At 38.9% G+C, this 21,933-nt stretch overlaps 1 protein-coding gene across 1 annotated transcript in view; it reads left to right on the forward strand.

Annotated features, from left to right (window-relative positions):
• The window catches only part of LOC103084768 (CUB and sushi domain-containing protein 1-like), a 338,785-nt gene that overhangs the window by 6,092 nt on the left and 310,760 nt on the right, over positions 1-21,933 (forward strand). The window contains 4 exon segments of the mRNA XM_082931482.1: positions 750-888; positions 3,805-3,992; positions 11,162-11,350; positions 21,905-21,933. Coding sequence (XP_082787608.1) covers positions 750-888; positions 3,805-3,992; positions 11,162-11,350; positions 21,905-21,933 — 545 coding nt within the window.

Consider the following 21,933-nt stretch of genomic DNA (forward strand, 5'->3'; position numbering starts at 1 on the left):
TCTGAAAAATGTATGTGGCTAGGCAGAAACATGTTAAATATATGTTATTATTTTAAATTTTCTGTAGATTTTACAGAAATGCATACTCACTTTTACTGAGCACCAGGCACATACTTTCCTCAAACTCCCTTTTGTCTATATAATTATGGATAACTGTTACCCAGCACTTCAAAAGGATTGATGCACACTAGTTCACGTTTATCGAATTTTATTTATTTATTTTTTTGTTTTCTAACAATCACCCGCAATTTAGTAAGATGTATGTGGCAAATTATTTTAATAAAATGAACACAGCCCAAAGTGAATAAACATGTACACATATTTTAAAACACACCCACAATCACACACCATAGAGTATTTTAATTTTAGATGTGAGGTAATTTTAAATTTGTGACATTTGTTGACATCTGAATACATGTAAAATGTGGATATCAGTGGAATTCGCACCTCGTGACTTTGTTGTGATAATTGAACGTGATAATTCCTGGAAGTCGTCTGGCAGACACCACTCACTTAGACTGTGCCATTATTACCATTATTAGATGGGAAGAACTTCGCTGCAGGTTGATGATAAATGCCCAGGTGTGGAATATATGTGCTCTGCTTTCAATATTGTTAATTTACTTGGGAATAACCATTGCTTGAATACTAGAAACCATGAACACAGAAGCGAATTCCTGAAGTAACTGAGGTGCTGCCATGGTACATATACATAATTTGACCTGTTTATACCCTGCATCATCTTTCAGCCCCATGTGGTGGACATCTGACAGCTTCAGGTGGAGTCATTTTGCCCCCGGGATGGCCAGGGTATTACAAAGATTCCTTAAATTGTGAATGGATAATTGAAGCAAAACCAGGACACTCTATCAAAATAACTTTTGATAGGTAAGAAAAAACTTTGTTTTCCTTAATTTGGACCTGATGACCCATGCATGCCCAATGTTTTTATTTAAATGGATCTTAAATCTTAGAAAGATGACAGTTTTTCATTGGTTCCTCCAAAGGAGTTCACTTAAAAGGGAATAGGCGCTTGCTTGATGAATTCTGTTCTTCTGGAATGTTATCTTCTAAGCCCACAGCTACGGCCCCTCTGCAGACATGGTTGAGGGCATGGTGGCCCAGACAAGCATTCCCAGAACTCACAGTCACCGGCCCTTGAGTCCACCTCTGGATTTTGGACCTGAGGCTAGAATAAATTCCGCTTGGTGTTTGATTGCAAATAGAGCCTTTTGGTCCCTTACGTATTTCTAGAAAGCACAGGAAAAGAGTTCTCCCACTCTGGGGATGGCTCTGGGGACTGAAGGGCGGTTTGGGGTTGCAGAGCTGGCAACAGCCTGTGTGCAGCAAATTCATTACCTGTTAATTAGCTACGAGTGGTTCCGTCACTGCAATGGTATTTGGCTTAGCTGTTTGATAATGTATTTGATAATCTAAGAAAAAAGAAGCATGCTATTTGAATTCTCCATGATCAAATATTGTCCAGATTGTCTCAACAATCAGTTTGAAGATTAAGAACCAAAAGTACTTTGGAAGGGACCCACGTGCTTTAAACTCCAAGGAAGCATCTTTGTTTAGTGTTTCAAGGTTAATTAATATCTGAGCAAATTGGGCTTTCTCTAACAATGACCTTCTTAACTAGACTGAGTTTGGGGTTCTAGTATTCAGAATATTATAATGTCTCAAGACAGATGTACATTATTGTATTATTTTTTAACTAATTTTCTAATTCTCAATGACAACATCCATACAGGAAAGGTTTTTAGCAGGAATTATGTTATCACTTAGTGATTATTTGTATTTGAAGTTATTATTGATATTATTATATCTGATAGGATAATTATAACTCCAGTAGGATAATCTCTCAGAAGAAAAGAAAAAATTGCTTTATGTGTTCATTATATTGGAGAATGGATTCTTGCATATAATCTTAGTCACTGGGAAAAAAAAACCTTTATAAATATTAAGTAAATTGTTTGGTTTCTTATTAATTTTTACACTTTCTAGTATTGAGAGGGAAAAAAGAAGAAACGCATCCTGATTTCCAGCAGCACAACAAATTTAAATCATTTAGTAAAAATAGTGATTTTACATTCTGGTTTGGCAGAAGTTATTAGCATTCCATTTTCAGCTGCCTGAACAAAAATACTCAATTTTTCTCAATCTTGTCTTTTCAATACTATTGAACTGCGGTATTTGCTAAATTCCATTTGTAAGTACCAACATTTCTGATATTTTCAGACACTTGTGATTATTACCCTGGACATAGTACACCGCCCTTCAGTAGTGCATTGGTTTTTACCTTGAGCTGTGAGCTGACATCCTAATAAAGGATGTGTTTGCACAAACAAATTTTAAATTCCATACTGATGTTATTGTTACACATTGTGTGCTAGGTTGCCAAATGATGAAAAGCATATATATTTTTCTTCCTGAGGTTACCCTGGAAATCGTCCAGCTCTTGAGGCATGCCCTCTGTCAGTCCTGGCTGTCTCTAAAGATGAAAGATGTGAAAACTTCAGTGCAGATATTTCAAATGAGATTTATTCCATGCTTATCTAGACTTCTCGAATGTGCTCTCAGATAACTGTGAAGTCATAGCATCTTTAGAGAACATTTTTAATAGTAAAAGACAAAGCTGCCCTATCCCACCCCAAATGTCCAGCCTGTGGCTGTATTCTGACCTAGCCACACACTACACCAGTTGTTTGAATTCCCCTTTATGGAAGATAGAGGGTCAGGGACCATTCTAAGTTAGTTGCAAGAATATATCATTATTGTGCATTTGCACTAAGAGGAGTATGTGATTTAATGATAAACAGGGCAGGGCCCTTTGATTTCAGCATCTTTTTTCATTGCTCTGTGCAGGGAATCTAAGACAGCCACTCTGTCCCTTCCTCTTCCTCCCCATCAGCAGCATGCGTTGCAGACCCTGGTGACCCACAGCACAGGCCACCCTGGAATTCTCTGTCTGAGAGTCACTGATGGATCAGGGGCTCCAGTCAGTGAGCTTGCTGCCTGAGAGCCACGCCAGACACTTGGAAACTGGGTTAGCTCTTTGAGGACGAGATGGACCCATTTACAAAGTTATCTCAGTGCCTGGAATGGTACCTCCATTTCATCAAAGAGCACCCAAGTAGCTGCAACTGTATATAAATATAATATCGGACCAGATGATCTGGAAGCATAAGTCCTTCTTGGAAGAAAAGCTGTTCTAACCTTTTCAGATCGTTGAAGTAGTATTTGGTTTCTGAAGCAGTAATGTGCCCTGCGCCCTCTCACTGTCACACAAGAGTTAATGCAGCTTGAAAGGCACAGAATTTTTTGTTTCAGGAAAGGTATTTAAAGGATTGTCATGTATTTTGATTTACCCTTTTCCTTTAGGAGATCATGTCACTTCAATATGCTCATTTTAAGAAATCCATAATCATGTTACTCTTGGGATCATGAGAAACACTTTGAAAATGTGCCGTGATTGACTTACACTAACTGGCGCTTCTCTGTCTACTGGCTCACAGTATTTTTATTTTAGAGCTGAGTCACTACCCCCGTTTCTGTCTGTGATGCTACTGGATGCAGTATTGAGTCAGAGGGAGGGATGTGGGGGTGAGTCTTCCCCCCAGAAATAAGTACTGTCCTCAAATACTACACGTGCTCAAGTCTTCAAAACATATATACGTGTCTCTGTATCTATTTTATGTCCCTTGCTATATGTGGGTTTTTAGTAAGTGAATGATATTACAGGATGTCTGTACATTAATGCAGCTCTGCATCTCTCTTCTGACTGGATACGCTTGCCCACAGATTCCAGACAGAAGTTAACTATGACACCCTGGAGGTCAGAGACGGGCCAGCCAGCTCGTCCCCGCTGATCGGGGAGTACCATGGCACACAGGCGCCTCAGTTCCTCATCAGCACAGGGAACTTCATGTACCTCCTCTTCACCACAGACAATAGCCGGTCCAGCGTGGGCTTCCTCATCCGCTATGAGAGTAAGTGGTCCTCCCTCACCAGGGCTGTGTCCGATTGTCAGGTTGAGTTCCACACACGTGGTCTCATTGTGTCCTGTAGCAGGAGATGTGCTGGGAATGCATTTCTAATGCTAGTCAATGTAAAAAACAGTAATTCTTCCGTTCTCTGAAAATTCTTCACTTCCAGAGTGGAATGAAAGAAGATGAATCAGAGTAGCTTAATATGGAATCTGAAGGAATAAATCCTTTATTTTTTTAGGATTTTTAAGGTTGTTCTTTTTCAGAATCTTTCCTAAAATAAACTAAACAAAGTTTTAATGTTGTAAAAATACATACAATCTTATAAATGCATGAATGGGGCCATATCTAACATGCTGAATTTTTCATCTTTTTTCTTTTTCTTTCCTTCCTTTCCCCACATTGCCCGCTGCTACTCATGTTAATCTTGCCCAAACCCTATCCAACAACTAAAATTAATAACCTGTTGTGTATATTTCTCTTTTTTACATGCTTATCTATATAATTATATGCAAGCATATATATGCAAATACACATATAAGGTTATGTGTACTTTTTGATTAAAAATGGAATTATATTAGATTTGTATTCTGATAACAAGAAAATTGATTATTAATGATTTAAAGATTAATTTCAGATTTAATTCAAAGTTATTATGCTTCATATGTATACATCATTTATTTCAAAGTTACATATTTTTAAACTTGTACATTTTAAGAAGCAGAAACTTTTGTATTTCATTCCTTTCTTAACATTCCTTTAAGTTATCACTTCTCTTTGGAGTGAAGATGTGTACACATTACAGTCATCTGAATTTGTACAACTCCTCAGCGTTGATCTGCTAAGATGTATTCTCTCCACCCCATCCTGCACATTTTTCTTAAAGCTACATACAATAGGTTGGCCTTTGGATATAGAGTTGGGTGAAACTTAAGAGAATAGATAGTTTTAGGCGCTGACAAACACTAGAACAGAGTATTCTATGTTCTCTCTCTTATTTGCATACCATAGATTATTTTGCCTATTTCTAGTCCCTTTTGAAGAAACAAGTTCTAAAGCCCATATGTAGGTAGTAGAAACTAATGTCATTTGCTTCTCTGCTTCATTTATATAAGTGGGTTGTTCTTATTCATGATTTCTGGAAAATCAGGGAAAGTCAGTCACAAGTTCCTATTTAGATTGTCAGCATTATATAATATAATATAATATAAATTTATTGAGTAGATAATTCTAACAATAATCATTATAAGCTGAAAAGACTGACTGCATTATGTTTCAGGGTTCTTTTTATTTATCCTATATTTGAAAATGGACATGAGTCTGAGTAAGACATGGTATAACCCAGTGATCCTCAGAGGACAGTGCTTTTTGCCATTTTCCCTTCTTTTCATCAGTAAAAGGAGGCAAAAACAACCCCCCAGCTGGTGTGTTTGGAGGATAACTGTGCGAGTGTCTTAAATGTCTGATCCCTTGGAGCCTGGAATTCTTCTCCCTCCTTCTTTACTGGAAAAGCTGGGGCTGGCTCTGTAGTTCTGGATGAGGGCAGAGGACAAGATGGGCAAGGTTCCTACAGCATCAGACTGTCCACAGCTCTGCCTTAAGGGGGACCTTGTTCTGGACAGTCATCCACTCTCATTTGTGGACACCCGGTGACCCTTCCAGAAGGCCCAGGCCCCATACATTCCTGACGCAGTCTGTGGGTGAGAGCATTGACAGGATATTGGGGAACGATCACCAGGAAGGAAGTCACACTGCAGCTTGACTTGTTATCACCTCAGTTTACTTATCTCTGGTGAAGATTTCGAGGAGAAGCAGGAAGTGAGCAGAAGCCAGTGCGATGCAGGACCTGGCACTTTAATGGGAATCAGAGCCAGGAAAGGCCTGGCCTTCAGTGCAGTGGCTGTCGGGGCTGTTGCCACAGGCACCTGTGGGCTTTGCAGCTGACCAGGGCCCAGGCTGCCAGCCCGGCGTCCTAGGGCGTGCCTCCCGCTGCTGGGGCAGGCACTTTCCGGGAGCCCTGTGCCCAACTCACACCCACGTCCTGGGTACGAAGCCTGCCAAAGGAGCAGTTTTTCTCAAACACTGCTGTGCGCTAGTCTTCACCTGGGGGTCCTAGTGAAATGAAGATTCCTAAGCTCGAATTCCAGGTATTAAAATTGAGCATGTCAGAATTCTGGACCTTTGAGTGAGTCCTCAAGGTGATCCTGAGGGCGGTGGCTTGTAGGTGGCAGTGGGTGTCTGAGGCAGCCCAGGCAGGCCATGGCAGGTGCTGCCTGCCACACGGGCTCCAGGTGGAGGGGACCTGCAGATAGGTGCAGAGGGACAACAGAGGTAATGGAGGAGTAAAGGACCAGGAGAGAAGCACAGAGAGAGACAGAGAGAGAGAGAGAGGAGAAAACATGGGAACGACACACCTTACCAACCTCTTTGTCATTTTGACCATTTCTAGTACCCTTTGAGGAAACGTGTTCAGAACCCAATATGCAGACACTAGAAAAATAATTACACCTGCTCATCTGACACATTTTTAAAGAGTGGGTTGCCCATGACCTAAGAATGGTTTACATCAAATTTTTATGCCATTTAAAAATCATAAAATAGCCCATCTCCCTTTTGTCTTTCATCAAGAATGGCTGACACTGTAAACCTTTCTTGCTTTAAAAAATGTTAATGACCCCGCCTCATGCCCAGATGGGCACATGGCAATCTACTCTACAGACAGAGAGCCTTGCAGGGGTGACCACACTCTGCTCAAGTTTCGCTTATTTTTGTAGTGGTTCCATAAAATAATGTGAGCCGCTGTAAACAGCATTCATTTCAGCTCTTTCTGAACTCTAGGGCAGAAAGGTTGAGCCAGTTTTTCAAGGTTTATTCCTAAAAGCATTCCCAGGGTTGTAGTTTTACTCTTGTACTAAGTTTTAGGAATTGTTGCTCTCGTAAATATAATGTCCATTTATAGTCTGTGCTTTCATTACTTTATTCCTTATAAGGAATGTGGCACAGTTTATTCATATAATAGTAATTGCATTATCCCCCAGAATAATCATTTGTTCTGTTTGTTTGTAGAGACAGCTTTGAACCACACTTTAAAATCGTCATAATTGTATAGGGAATTGAAAAATAAAATGCTAAAAAATGAAAAGTAGATGGATATCTCAAGTATATGGAGATTTTCCATTTAATTTTAGCACACTTCTTAGAAATGCTTTTTAATAATGTTTCTAGAAAGAAGCAAGATTTACTAAATGTAAATATATATATCCTACTATGCAATTCATATACTGTGCAATTTTTAAAAAAATTTGTGATAAGCAGTGTGTATTTTGTGGTGTGTGTGTGTAGATTAGTTTTCTTTGATTCAGTGACCTTTCTTATAACCAGAAAGGGAGGCTGGTCAAGATGTAATGGTAGTAAATGCAATACAACTGCAAATTAGATACAGCACACACACAGACACACACACACATGCACATACACACACAGGAGACAGAGGAAGAGAGAACAGTCAAGGACTTAGGTTGGAATTTCAGTCAATAATTAACTTGACAAATTTACTTAATTTCTTAGCCAGTTTCTTCATCTGTAAAGTGGGGAGTGTCACCACTATTTCAAAACCTTCAGCAGGCTGTGAAAAGTGCCTGCACTAAAGCGTGGCAGGTAAAAGATACCCAGAGACTATGTGTTCTCTTCCTTGGACTCGGACTTCGATGAAACAGAGAGCTGAGCGGCACTTTACCGACATCAAACGTGTAAATGTGATCTGACATGGACAGTTTCACAGCAGCCATCTTCCTTCATTCAGTGAGCAGCAGATTTGTTCAGTCACTTATTTGACAAAAGCCAAATGAACGGAAGTATATTTATATCATGTATGTCAAAGGATTCAGAGCTGCGTTAAGTTTCAAGAAAGAAACAGTTGGTACAGAGTGTAATATATTCACAACTCCAATAAGATCCACTGACCCAAATGTTCCTTTGTGTTGTCCGGGCTGGAGACCAGAAGGGCAAACACGCTCTGAGCGAAACTCTGAAGCGCATTGTTTACTTTTCCTTCAGAGCAACCTGTCCGCCTGTCTTCACCCCTGGATGTAAGTTTATTTAAAGTTCCCATCCCCTGAGTCACCTCCTTTGCTGTTTTCACTCATTCTTCCCCAGCATTGTCTTGTTTCGGAATTCCTGTACATGGCAGGTTCCAGGTGAACTAGTAGTCCAGTCTATGGCAAGTCCACACTCAGGAGTCATCCCCACGGGGACTTTCCTGTTTAATAAATGGGAGGGCCAAGGATCACAATATCTGCTCGTTTCCAAACTCAATATTTGCACCCATTATATTGTAAAAATAAATGAATGAATAAATAATGGCAGATAGTTGGTATGAACAAGTGGTTATGACTTTAATGATTTTACTTATTTATTAGTTCAGTTTTACATGTAAAGAATTCTAAATTTAAATTTGTACGCTTTGGTTTCCTCTGATATGTTTCTCTATTTTCCCTACATATTTTGTATTTCCTTACAATTTATGAATTTCATTATGGACACTACTTATTAATACAGCATTCACACATGGTCTAAAATAGTAATTCCTTTTATTGTTATTCACTGCAGTGCAGTGACTGTACCGTCTAGTGATCACAGGACGTCGTTTGATGAAATGGAATAATTTAGTTGGCTGGTTTTTCAGGACCCTGGATACCAATTCATTTCTTTGTCAGAGATTCTTCTTTTTAGGAAATTCTGCTATTGATCTTGAGGCTACAAAACCAATCAGCCTGTTATTATGTACCCGCTGTGTTCAGGGCATTGCTGTATACAAGCTCTGGGCGTGTTGTGAAAGCTCATAAACACTCCCTTAGAAGGTGAATGTGTGTGTGTGGTTGTGTGTGTGTGTGTGTGTGTGTGTGTGTGTGTGTGCGCGGAGAGGGAGGAGCAGGGTAGGTGTTGGATCTTGGGGCAAACGATGGCCATGCTGCTTTTGGTATATCTGCAGCTCAGGAAGGGGTGTAAGGCATGCATGCATTTGTTGACATACTTTGCAAGAAGTCAGGACAGTTATATCCTGTTGTTAAGGTAATAGGTGTGTGTTAGTTTTACAATATTAGAATGACTAATTTTTAAGAAAAAATTCTTGGGAAAAATGATGCTATATTTTTTATTCACTTTGCCTCTTTCTCTTTTCATTGTTTTATTTATTTTTTTCCTTTGGAAAACTTTACTATGATAGTCTTTTCTGCTGTCTGTTAACCTGTGAGGTTAAGAGCACAGGCCTACAAAGTGCAAAGTTTGCTCTTTCTGCCAATTCTGAAACCAGATGCAAGTTCTAGGAGTTCCCAAAATGACCCTCAGGTTTGATAATTCGACAGGACTCAGTGAGCTCACTGAAAGCTGCTATACTTACAGTCACATTTGTCACTGGAAAGGATACAAATGAGAACCAGCCGAAGGAAGAGGCACAGAGGGGAGACCCTGAGTTTGGTCTGAACTCAGAGCTTCCAGGCATCTTGTCCTCGTTGAGTCATGGACAGTGTCACCTCCTCCCACCCATGACTTGTGACATATGCACAGCTTACTGACAACCTGGGAAGCTCACCTGAGCCTCTGTGTCCAGAGATTTTATCGACGTTTCATTACATAAGCATCATGGATTGAATCATTGCCCCATATGGTTGAACTAAGTCTTTACCTGCCCCTGTCCCTGTAGGTTAGACTGAAACCGTGTTGCCTCAGGGCACCCCACTCGAGCAACCTGCTGAATATAAACCATTAGGTGTGGTCCCAGGGGCCCACGGTGAATAACAGACACTCCCACCACTCAGCAACTCCCAAGAATTTAAAGGTCACCTCCTAGGAGCTATATTAGTCTTGGAAATCACATTTCTTACTGAATATTTTTGAATGTGGCTCAGCCATCCTACTTGTATTTCTATCCTATGGGATCACATGTTGCTGCACTAAAGAAGAAATCACATCACTTCTTATTTAAGAAACTCACCCCTCCGCCTGCCGATGCAGGGGACACGGGTTCGTGCCCCGGTCCGGGAAGATCCCACATGCCTTGGAGCGGCTGGGCCCGTGAGCCATGGCCGCTGAGCCTGCGCGTCCGGAGCCTGTGCTCCGCAACGGGAGAGGCCACAACAGTGAGAGGCCCGCGTACCGCAAAAAAAAAAAAAAAAGAAACTCACCCCTTAGTTGTACTTCATGTATTTGACTTAATGAGGGAAGGTATATTCATAAGACACATCACTCAAACTTTGGTAAAACATATACAGTGATCAGAAATATTATCCCAAATATCATTTTAGGGGAGTAAACAGTCTGAATATTTGTAATACTTTAATATTTTTGCTTAATACTTCAAGTCATAATTGCAGTGTTTCGAATCTTACTGAGAGAGTTATGTATAGCAACAGCAAGTCTTCTTTTAATCTGTTTGCATTCCTAAACATCACAGTGATATTCTCTTCCCTTATTCCCATTTTTCCTCCTCTTTTAAAATATATATTATTCTAAAAATAAAGAGAAATGTTAGAGACAGAGAAAAGAAACTCTTGTAATGACATGATCATCATTACTTGACATTATATAGCACTTTACTTTTTAACATCTTTTAGCAAAGGCTAATTGTAGCCATCTTAAAAGTGGCTGACTTAAGTACAAACCTACAAGAAAAAAGAAATGTGGAAATGCAATTTTAGAAAATTAACTCCAGTGTAGTTTTAATTTGCATTATGTGTGTGGGCTTGGGTGTATGTATGCAAATATATGAAAGTTGAAGCATGACTGCCAAGCTCTATTTGGTATATCAAATATAAGAGGAAAGGGGAGGGGGAGGGGTGGAGATAGAAAACAGAAAAACTTCGACTTTATTTAGTACAGTTCATTGCTTTTCAAATGAAAAAATGTAAAATTCAGGGAGGTCAGCAAATTATTCAAGATTGGCACTACTTAGCTATCATCTGTAGCTAAGTGTAATGATATACATCTTTCTACAAAAAAAACAGGGCCCAGTACTTGAAAATGTATTGGTTTTCACATGAATGGATTATCGATTCACTTGCATGATTTTCCAGGTCTGATGATGTCTGGGAATATTTTGTATGTATTATGGCCGAAATACTTTTTTTCTATAACCCAGGAAGATCCGTGTCTGATGGTTTTTACTGTGCATCCAGGTGTGACTCTGGAGTCAGACTCTTGCCTTGACCCGGGGATCCCTGTGAATGGGCATCGGCACGGCAGTCACTTTGGCATCCAGTCCACAGTGACCTTCAGCTGCAATCCAGGCTATACACTGAGTGACGACGAGCCCCTGGTCTGTGAGCGGAACCACCAGTGGAGCCATGCGTTGCCCAGCTGTGACGGTAGGTGGAGCTCAGCACAGCAGCAAACCCGGAAGACGTGCAGAGAAATTATTTAAACAGTCTGGGTGGCATGTGTTTTATGGGGTGGTAGGATATGACTGAAGTGGGCCTTCTATTTGAAAGCTTGTACACCTTAAAAATATGGCCATTTAGCATGTGAAGTTTACCTGGCAAATCTTCTCTATGGAGCAGAGCTTCTATTTAGAAATGAAGAACAAAAATTATGGGCTGGCCTTCAGTTTCATCCCCAAACACTCAAGCTTGTAGAGCTTAGTGATGCACACATCCTTACCCACGGCATTTATTGAAGACTCTACGTGAGACAGCATCATGAGTATGCATGTTCCACCCTGTCAGACCTGATTTTCCTGTGAACCGGTCCAGGCATCAGACAACTTGCTCCAGCTCTGCACACCTGGTGTGTGTTGCCTCTGACTCTTCCCTATGGCAGAATTCTTTCCCAGGGGTGTGGGAAGTCTTTCCTCTGGAGATCCCCCCCGAGTGGTTTTGTGTGTGTGTGTGTGTTTGTGTGTGTGTGTGAGATACCAGCCACTTCCCCTGTCTGCACAGATCTGCTCTTGGAAATCACAAAATGAATATCACACAATCAATAACATGATCGTGTGTTACTGTATTATGCAGCTTTACACTATGCAGTTTATAGTTATAATAGCAAGATGGACGAATATGTTACTTGTGATCATTTGCGACAGTGTCAGTGATTTTGCCTTTGGCCATGAATGTAACCACATGGTTATATTCATGACCAAAGGCCATGAAGAATATACATATATAAATATATATAAAATATATCTGTTATATATATATATTATAGATATACATTCTTATATATATTTCCATATAAATATTATATATATTTCCATTTCCATTACTTTTTATAGACTTTAGGCATTTCCACTCAAAGATGATATATTGATATATTCATGAAAAACCTTGACTTCTTCAGAATGATTCACCAAAAATAACAGGGTTTAATGGGACAATTATGCTTGGCTACAGACCACTCAAGACCTCTGACCTTTGTCACCAGAGTATTAACCCAAACAGTAACTGGTACTTTGGGAGAAAGACTGCAACGTGCAGGTGGACAGCACACAGTGGTTGGAGGGTGTCTCAAGAAGAATGAAGAATCCACAAAACTAGGAGAGTGGAACGCTGCCCTCTGGGCAGAAGCAGACGCAGGTTGAGCTCTCCATCTATGGGGCCAGCATATCAGAGGCCACAGAAGGAGATGCAACCTGACGTGAAGCATTAGCTATGCGTGAGCCCCGCTGGGGAGGGACCCCTAGGTACATGTGCCTACTTTTACTTTCCTTAATAGGGATCTGAAAGAGTTCCAGTTTTGTGCAGAAGATGAGCTGAGACATTTTTCTTTTCCTGCCATAGGTTATAATTCTACTGTATCAACTCCAGTATTTGCCTAGGGAAAATGTTGTAAGAACCCCAATAATTGTCATATTATGTTGACACCACTTTTCTATTTACCAATCTCAAATGAGCTGTTAATATAGAAATATGTATTGTAGCAGGGCAGCCTGTAGAAATGTAGAGGATTGTCAAAAGGTATATTCCTTCCTACTCAGCCATAAAAAGGAGTGCAATATTGCCATTTGCAGCAACATCGGTGCACCTGGAGATTGTCATACTAAGTGAAGTAAGTCAGGCAGAGAAAGAAAATATCATATCACTTATATGTGGAATCTTAAAAATTGATACAAATCAACTTTACAAAGCAGAAACAGACTCACAGACATAGAAAATAAACCTATAGTTACCAAAGGGAAAAGGGGAGGGGCAAGGGATAAATTAGGAGTATGGGATTAACAGATACACACCACTATATATAAAATAGATAAAAAACAAGGGGAAGGATTTACTGTATAGCACAGAGAACTATATTCAATATCTTGCAATAAATCATAATGGAAAAAGAATCTGAAGCTATATACCTGAAACTAACACAGTATTGTAAATCAACTATAGTTAAATCAAAAAATATTTTAAAAGGTATATTCCTAATTCCCCTTATATTCAATTCAATATTTCAATGAAAGAAAGTGGCAGAAATTGCCCAGGTGTACATGGGTGCATAACTACAACATGGACCACAAGTACCTTGGCCCCACGTTTGCCGTACATGAGGATGTATCAGAGCCAACTGCTTCCTTCAAAGCACGTGAAAAGGGATGAAGACTTGCAGACAGTAGTTATGAGTAAATTATTCTAGGAAGATGTGTCTCCTTATTTGCATTCTTTTTTATATTAGACCTTAAATAAACTCTAAAATAATATATCACCTTAACAAATATATAGAGAACCATAATATAAATGAATCTACCTATAGAAAATATCATACTTAATAGTAAACTATTACAAAAAGTCCCATGAAATTCAAGAACAGAACAACTTCCTCAGTATCAGAAATGCTATTTGACATTGCCCAGAAGATCTTAACTAAGACAGTAATTTAAGAAAATTATATGAATGATAAATGTTAGAAAGAGAATATAACCATTAGCAATAATAAGGGTTCAGTATGTGACTGCATTCAGGATAAACATAAATCAGTAGATTTCCACAAAGAACATAACATATTAGAAGTATAATAAAATACATATATAGAAAATAAAACCCTAAAAACTGCCAGGAATATATCTAACAAGAAATATGAAGGCTTATATTTTTTAAAAATTAGAAAGTTACAGTATAATACAAAAGAATAACCTAGAAATGGGAATGCATATTATGTTTCTATACGGGAAGAATGAAACTTAAATGTACAGATTTTCTACAAATAGAGTTTCAAGTTCAATCAAATCTAATTAAAATTAATTTGGTTTTTTCTAGAAATTTATAGACATTTAAAAATTAATCCAGAAGGGTAAAGGCTGCAAACAGCTAAGAAATACATATTTTTAAGAAAGATAAGGAAGGGCTACACCACCTAGTATCAAAGAATACTGAAAATTAATGATTGATTAAAACAATATGAAATCAGTGCAGAAATACAGAAACAGATTAATGGTACAGCATAGGGATCCTAGTAATGTATCTGTGCCCATATAAGAACTTAATTTATGAAAATTATTCCAAATCATCGAGAGGGGATGACATATTTAATAAATAATGTTCGTCAAATGGGATATCTGAGTGGGGTTTAAAATGTTAAAAAAGTAAATCAAAGTTACACATTAAAGATAGAAACAAAGATTCAAAACTTAAAATCATTATGTGACAATTAGTCAAATATTATTAAGACAACCTTTTATTGAATATTTATTTATTTACACAAATATAAGCTCAGTGAGTTTTCCCACAAGAAACACATCTGTATAAGATCAAGACCACACAGATCAGTAGATGAACGTGACCAGCACCCCAGGAGTCCCCGCGTGTCCCCTGCCAGTCACTGTCCTACAAAGGCTACTGCTCCCTTGATCCTCTAGAGATTCTATGTAAAGGAAATCGTACAGGATGTGTACTTTGCTGTGTCCCGCTTCTTCCACTCAGTCATACACTCGTGACATCATCCAAGTCATGACATTTAGCTGCACTTCCTTCATTCTCATCATCTATGTTTTATTGTATAAATATACCACCATGTTTTATTCCATGATACTCTGTATGAAATTTGAGTTATTTTGAGCACCCTTTCATGCTTTTTTGGCCAAGGGTATATCCTCCTCTGTGAAACACTTGTTTTTTCCTCCTATTTATACTGGGTCACATACCTTTTTCTTATTGAATTGTAAGCATTGCTTGTATATCTGGAGACCACTCCTTTGTTGGATCGGTGCATTGTGAATGTTATCTCTCACTGTCTCTGTCTTCCTCCTCTTCTTGATCTCTTTTTTAAAATTTTTAAAATCTTTTTATTGGGGTGTAGTTGCTTTACAATGTTGTGTTAGTTTCTGCTGTACAGCAAAGTGAATCAGTTATATGTATACATGTATCCCCTCTTTTTTGGATTTCCTTCCCATTTAGGTCACCACAGAACATTAAGTAGACTTCCCTGTGCTATATTTAGCAGGTTCTCATTAGTTATCTATTTTATACATATTACTATATATATGTCAATCCCTATCTCCCAATTTATCCCACCTCCCCTTTCCCCCCTTGGTGTCCATACATTTGTTCTCTATGTCTGCGTCTCTGTTTCTGCCTTGCAAACAGGTTCATCTGTACCGTTTTTCTAGATTACACATATATGCATTAATATACGATATTTGTTTTTCTCTCTCTGACTGACTTCCCTCTGTATGACAGTCTCTAAGTTATGACCCAGCAATCCCACTACTGGGCATATACCCTGAGAAAACCATAATTCAAAAAGACACATGTGCCCGAATGTTCATTGCAGCACTATTTACAATATAGCCAGGTCATGGAAGCAACCTAAATGTCCATCGACAGATGAATGGATAAAGAAGATATGGTACATATATACAGTGGAATATTAGCCATAAAAAGGAATGAAATTGGGTCATTGGTAGAGACGTAGATGGATCTTGATCTCTTTTTGATGAATAGAATGTTTTCATTTTAAAGTAGTCTAATTGTTCAGTGAATTCATTGGTGGTTGGTGCTTACAGGTAGTATTTAAGAAGCCTTGCTACCCGCAGCGTCATAATGATATTCTATTGTTTTCATTCAGAAAACTTTAAAACTTTTAAAGTTTTATTGAGATATAATTAAAATGCTATAAACTGCCTGTTTAATGTGAAAAATTTAATATGTTCTGAGATATGTATACATCCATGAAACCATCACTGTGATTAAGAACGTTTTCATCGCCCCTGAAAGCAAACACTAATTTTTTTTTTAAATTTCAAATATATACTTTAAATCCATCTAATTTTTTGTTAATATGTAGTGTCTAGATCCATTTTTTTTCCCCCAGTAGGGCTTTCCAATTGAGACAGTGTTACTTATTGGAAAGATCATACTGTCTCTTCTCTGATGCACTATTTTGTCACACAAGTGACTATATAAGCATGAGTCATTGGTTTTGTCCTTTTGTTTGTCCCTTGAGAAATTTTACTTCTTAATTCTTGGAAAACCTTCTAAAGAAATATAGAAATAATAAACAAAAAGCATTTATATTTCATTATATACAAATTAAAAGTTCCATTAAAATTTTTAAAAGGTAAAAGAAAAGGGTCAGATTACAGAAAATAATTGCACTGTCCATGTAATATGTTTCTAAATAACTGTGTCCTGTAAATGAATGGGAGAAGAACGACAACACAAAGCAAGAGGCCTGTGGGGGAAACACACACATAGGCGATTCACAGAAGTACACAAAAGGTCAAAAAACGGTTTAAAATATGCCCATTCTGACTAGGAATCAGGAAAATGCAAATAAAACACAACAGTTTTCCTCCCTTGTTGGATTTGCAAAAAAAGTAGAAAGGTCATATTACTCTATTAATATATCATTGTGGGATTAGGGATCTGCATGTTCATTATACACTATTACTAGGAAACTTAAATAATACACTCTTTGAAAGAAAGAAAAAGCAAGTCACAGAACAATGTGTGTCGTGTGTACGAGCATGTACACATAGGTAATTACAGACACTCACAGTATATGCATAGAAAGTGACTGGAAATACATATTCTAAAGTTATAACTATAATGCTTTCCTTTTGGGAGATTAGTAGGCTATCGGGGAGAATGAAGAGAGACTTTTTTAGCTCTCCATTTTATGGTATTATTTGAATTCTTATTACCTGTTTTATTTTTGTATTAGAACTCTAATAATAAAAAAGTAAATACAATTCACGCTTATGACTACAAGAGAGTGTCAGAAGGCTACTAGCTACTGGACTAATGAAAAATTTGTAAAACTCGAGAATGTCATAAATATCAGTACTATACCAAAATATTTACTCCTTATTTAGACTTCTTTATTAACAACAGTTGTACTAAGAACACTAAGTATGGTAAGGGCCTAACTCTTAAAATACTTCAGTGTTATTCACACATAACTGAACATCAGTCAATATATCACTTAATCCAAAATTTGTGATAAGTTAATCATGCGACTAATTCTATTGAAATATATTATATACAAACGCATGGCCTCATTGGATGTTATTGTGCAGTTTTAATTGTTCTTTTTGGACTAGAGCTAAAAATGGAATTTAGAAATAGAGCACATATCAGCTGCTCTCTTTTTTACAACTTGAATTTGAGGTAGGCCAGTTGAGCGTCTACTAAAATGAGGCTTCTCCAGTGATTTTCATTGCAAACTTTTCAGCCTGAGCTGGAGAGATTGAAAATGTAAAGTCCTCTGATCATGACTCCACTACTCTACAACCTCGGGAAGTGGCACCTAGTTCATCAGAGAAGACACTCCAGTCATCAAATTAGCTAGATTCTTAATTTGGTGAAGAAAACTGACAGGTAAAGTGAGAGTCTTATCCTGACCCATCTGAGATTTTTCATTTTGACTTTGAATGGATTCTTCTCAAAAGAGAACAACATATACATGTTAAAATACTCTCTGTGTATTCTTGATTTAACACTGGCAACTTACTTTGTTTAAATATTTTAATAGCTATCCAAGATTATTTTCTACTTCTGTCTAGCCAGCAACCTGGGCGTTTCATTACCTGAGTCATCCTCATCATCCAAGGCCAGGTTGCCCTCAGCCTTCACCAGAATTCTTCTGGAATTGCTCCAGGTCGCCAGCACTACTAACTTTCCTGACATCCATTTCTCCTTATTTGCAGTTCCATAAAGTTTAACTTTAAAATGTATAATCTAATCTAATCATATATATTCTTAGTTCATTTGGACTGCTATAACCACATGCTACAGACTGAGAGGCTTATAAACAACATAATTTATCTCTCACTGTTGTGGATGGTGGTACTCCAAGTTCAGGGTGCCAGCATGATTGACTTTTTGGGAGGGCCCTTCTTGGGTTGCAGACAGCCATCTTCTCAGTGAGTCATCTCATGGTGGAAGGGGCAGGGAAGCTCTGTGGGGCCTCTTTTATCAGGGTACTGATCCCATTAATGAGAGTTCAGCCCTCATGACCTGATCACATCAAAGGCCCCACCCCTGATACCATCACATCCGGCCTTTTGATTTCCATGTGAGTTTCGAGGATACAAGCATTCAGACCATAGTATATACATATATACACATGCACATTTAATCATTTAATACAGTCTTCTTAGTTTAAATTCAAGCTCCTCGAGAATAGGAATTGAAGAACTCATCTAAAATACAACCCTTGGGCTGGGATTCCAGCGATGAGTAGAAGTTCCCAAAGTAGCCAACATGCGAAGAAGCATTCTAGGCAGAGGAAATGAGCAAAGTCACCTGAATTGATTGACATGGAGCATTCTGCAAACTCCTGCAGGGTTAGTGAAGGAGAGTGAATGGAAAATGAATAGAATGATCAGAAGGAAATTAGGAGAAATGGTGTGGCAACAGACTGAAAAGCGCCTCGTGTGCTTTGCAGATATCTGAGATGCTGTTTGTTTTCCATAGAAAATGCATTTTATCTTGTGCATTTTATCGTCTCCCAGTTTAAATTTATGTAAATTTGGAGTTTAACCTCTCTAATGAGATTGGTAACATAAACTATTTGCTTTGCTTATGCTTCATTGGAACCTATCTCAGCTAATAATAAATGTTTGATAAAAAGCTATTAATAAACCTGCAAACTTGGGGAGATTTTAGAGTTTGATAAGAGAGTTTTAGCCAGTCACGGTTGACTGTTTTCATTTCACCTTAAGAACTGTTATTGTTGCCTTTGCAAATCGTAAGCAATCTGTTAAACCCCATGGGTTTTTATTGTGACAAATGATACATCAATAGGATATTTAAACCTTTAAAAATTCATAGCTCTCAGAAAGGAAAGAAGAAATCAGAATTATAATATTTCATATCACCCTGGAAAAAGGTAAACTCTATCAATATCTCTCACATCATAGCATTGCTGCTTTTTTTTTTCTATTTATGCTTTAGATACTCAGGGTTTGAAGAAGCAAAGTGAACATTGCAATAAATTGACCTCCTTTTATTTGGTGAAAGACAAATGCAAGGAAAACTTTGGAAAAATTTCTTCATTAAATAAATATTTTTGTAAACTCTTTACCCTTTCCACAAGTATTTATTGGAAAACTACTGTATTTGTAGGCACACGGTTGACAAGTTCATAATCTGTTAGAATAGACAGAAGAAAGACTTATTTTTTAAGTCATCCAATGAAGTAAATGCTTTATTAGACTCAGGAAAAATGATTGAGAATAAAGAGATAAAAAATTTGGAATCTTGAAAGGCTTGGAAGGCAGCTTTCCTGATGCATCTTTAATAGTAAGGTTGAGAGGAAAGAAAAGATTGAAAGTGAAGAAATAGTAAGAATCAGGCATAAAGGCATAAAGAAGGCCTGGAGGATTTGGAGGATAGAAATTTATTTGCTGAGAGTAGATGCTGATCAAAGGTAGTTCAGAGGCCTTTCATGCTAGTCCTGTGAGCACGGCCCCAGTTCTGTGGGTGAGAGATTTGAGACTGCCCTGTGCTGTGTTCCTACAGGGGGGCCCCAGGGGTTTCTTTGAGGTGGAACTGAGGACAGTGGCAGGGCTGCTTCAACTGAACAGCTCTGATTATCCCCGTCTGTTATTGTAGGGTTCCCTGTAAGAGTTCTTTTGAGGAAAGGATTCCAGTATAAATGAGTGAATAAAATCAATGACTTCTGTAGGGCATGGGGAGTCCACGAATAATTTGAAATGGAAAGTAACCCCATTAAGTTTTTGCTTTAAATAGAACTTTATAGTACTTTAAGGAAGTAATGGGAAAAGAGAAAAACAAATCCGACAGTGTACCGACCGTATGCTTTCTCGTGTTAATCTCTTCAAGGCAGGGACAAGAATAAGGGAGCAGGAAATCAGACAAAAATGACCCGAAACACGCCAGTTACAGGGCGTTCCACAAGTGGGGAGCGGATGGAGGCGTCATCGTGGAGATGCGGCTGGTGGCGGGGGGAAGGGACCCAAGGGTTTCATTCTGAGATACTTAGCCAGCTGTTGGTAATTCCGCGGCGTTTGAGAAGGAAGTCAGGGCCGGAAGCGTGAGTCTGCAAGCCGCCAGGTGTCCGGTTAGAGCAGGTGCCGCGGGGCAGCCAGTGTTTTCCAGGGAGAGAAGAGTCCACCACGCCTGGTCCCGCCGCCTGCACCGCCGCCTCCGCGTGCAGGAGCCTCAACTCCTGCCTCCTCCAGTCCAGGCGGCGCGGACGCTTACAAACAAGCATTAAAGCCATGTTGTTGGTTCTTTGAAGCAATGACTGCCCTGTTTGCAGACTTGAATTCATTGGAAGACTTTATGCAGGATCCGAAACGGTGCCGGGGCAGGATGGGAATGATAGAAGTTGATAACTACAGAATCCATAGTGCGAGGGCTCTACTTAACAGACCACTAGGAACCCAAGGACCTTGCAGTAAATTGGCAGCCACTGCCCTGTCACAGAGCAAACTGTTAACACTGGGCTGACTCTGACCATCTACCTTCCCTCCATCCTTTCATGGCCTACTCAGTGTTCATCATCCTGGGAGTGAACAACTGCGGGGCCGTGTGTCCATCACTTTGCTGCTTTGCCAGCCTCACCGTACTCTCATCACCTAGACTGCCTTTGAGTTTAGAGAACAAGATTCTTGTTCTTAGAATAAGTCATCCTTCGCTATATTTTTATAAATCATTTGCCTTGCCCACTAGAAAGTAAACTTTTGAAAAACAGGGACTTGTCTGTCTTATAAGAATATCCCAGGTTTTAGTCTTTTTATCTACACCTGCATTCACAGTGTTGATGATGTCATCTTTCTACCCCTTGGTCAGACCTCTCTCATGGGATTGAGACTTGTATATCCAATTGCAACACCAACCATTCTCCATGGATGGGAGGCCATCCCAGGGAGGCCAATGGTGTAAATTCCAGTTTGAAGTCCAGCAGCCTCAAGACTCAGAATGAGCTGATGGTTCAATTCTAGTCTGAAGATAGGAATGAAGATGATGTCCCAGTTTGAAAGCCATCAGGCAAGATGTGTTCCATCTTAGTTTTGAGATGTTCAGTCTTTCTGACCTCTTCAGGCCTTCAACCTGTTGGACGAGGCCCACCCCCATTGGGGAGGGCAACCTGCTCTACTCAGTCCACCTGTTCCAGTGTTCATCTCATCCAGGAGCATCCTCACAGACATACCCAGAATAATGTCGGATCAAATGTCTGGGCATCCTGTGGCCCAGTCAAGTTGACACATAAAATTAACTGCCACAGGAGGATTCTTCTTCAGCTGTTTTACCTTAGCCTGTCTGATTTTTCCAGGTTTTGTACTGTTTAGGACACTGTATATCAACTGGCGTATTTCAAGTAAAATAAAGTTGTTGTTCCATTTTATTTTACATGGAGGTGATCTTAAATATTCTTTTATTCTTTGTGTAAATTAAATGGCACTTTAAAAGTATTTTGTGTAGCAATCATTGTGAAACTTTAATACTACAATGATATTTCCTTATTATTTTAAGCCCTCTGTGGAGGATACATCCGTGGAAAG

The sequence above is a fragment of the Lipotes vexillifer genome, unplaced genomic scaffold, assembly GCF_000442215.2.
Source record: "Lipotes vexillifer unplaced genomic scaffold, Lipotes_vexillifer_v1.1 scaffold1980, whole genome shotgun sequence".
Classification (NCBI taxonomy): Eukaryota; Metazoa; Chordata; class Mammalia; order Artiodactyla; family Lipotidae; genus Lipotes; species Lipotes vexillifer.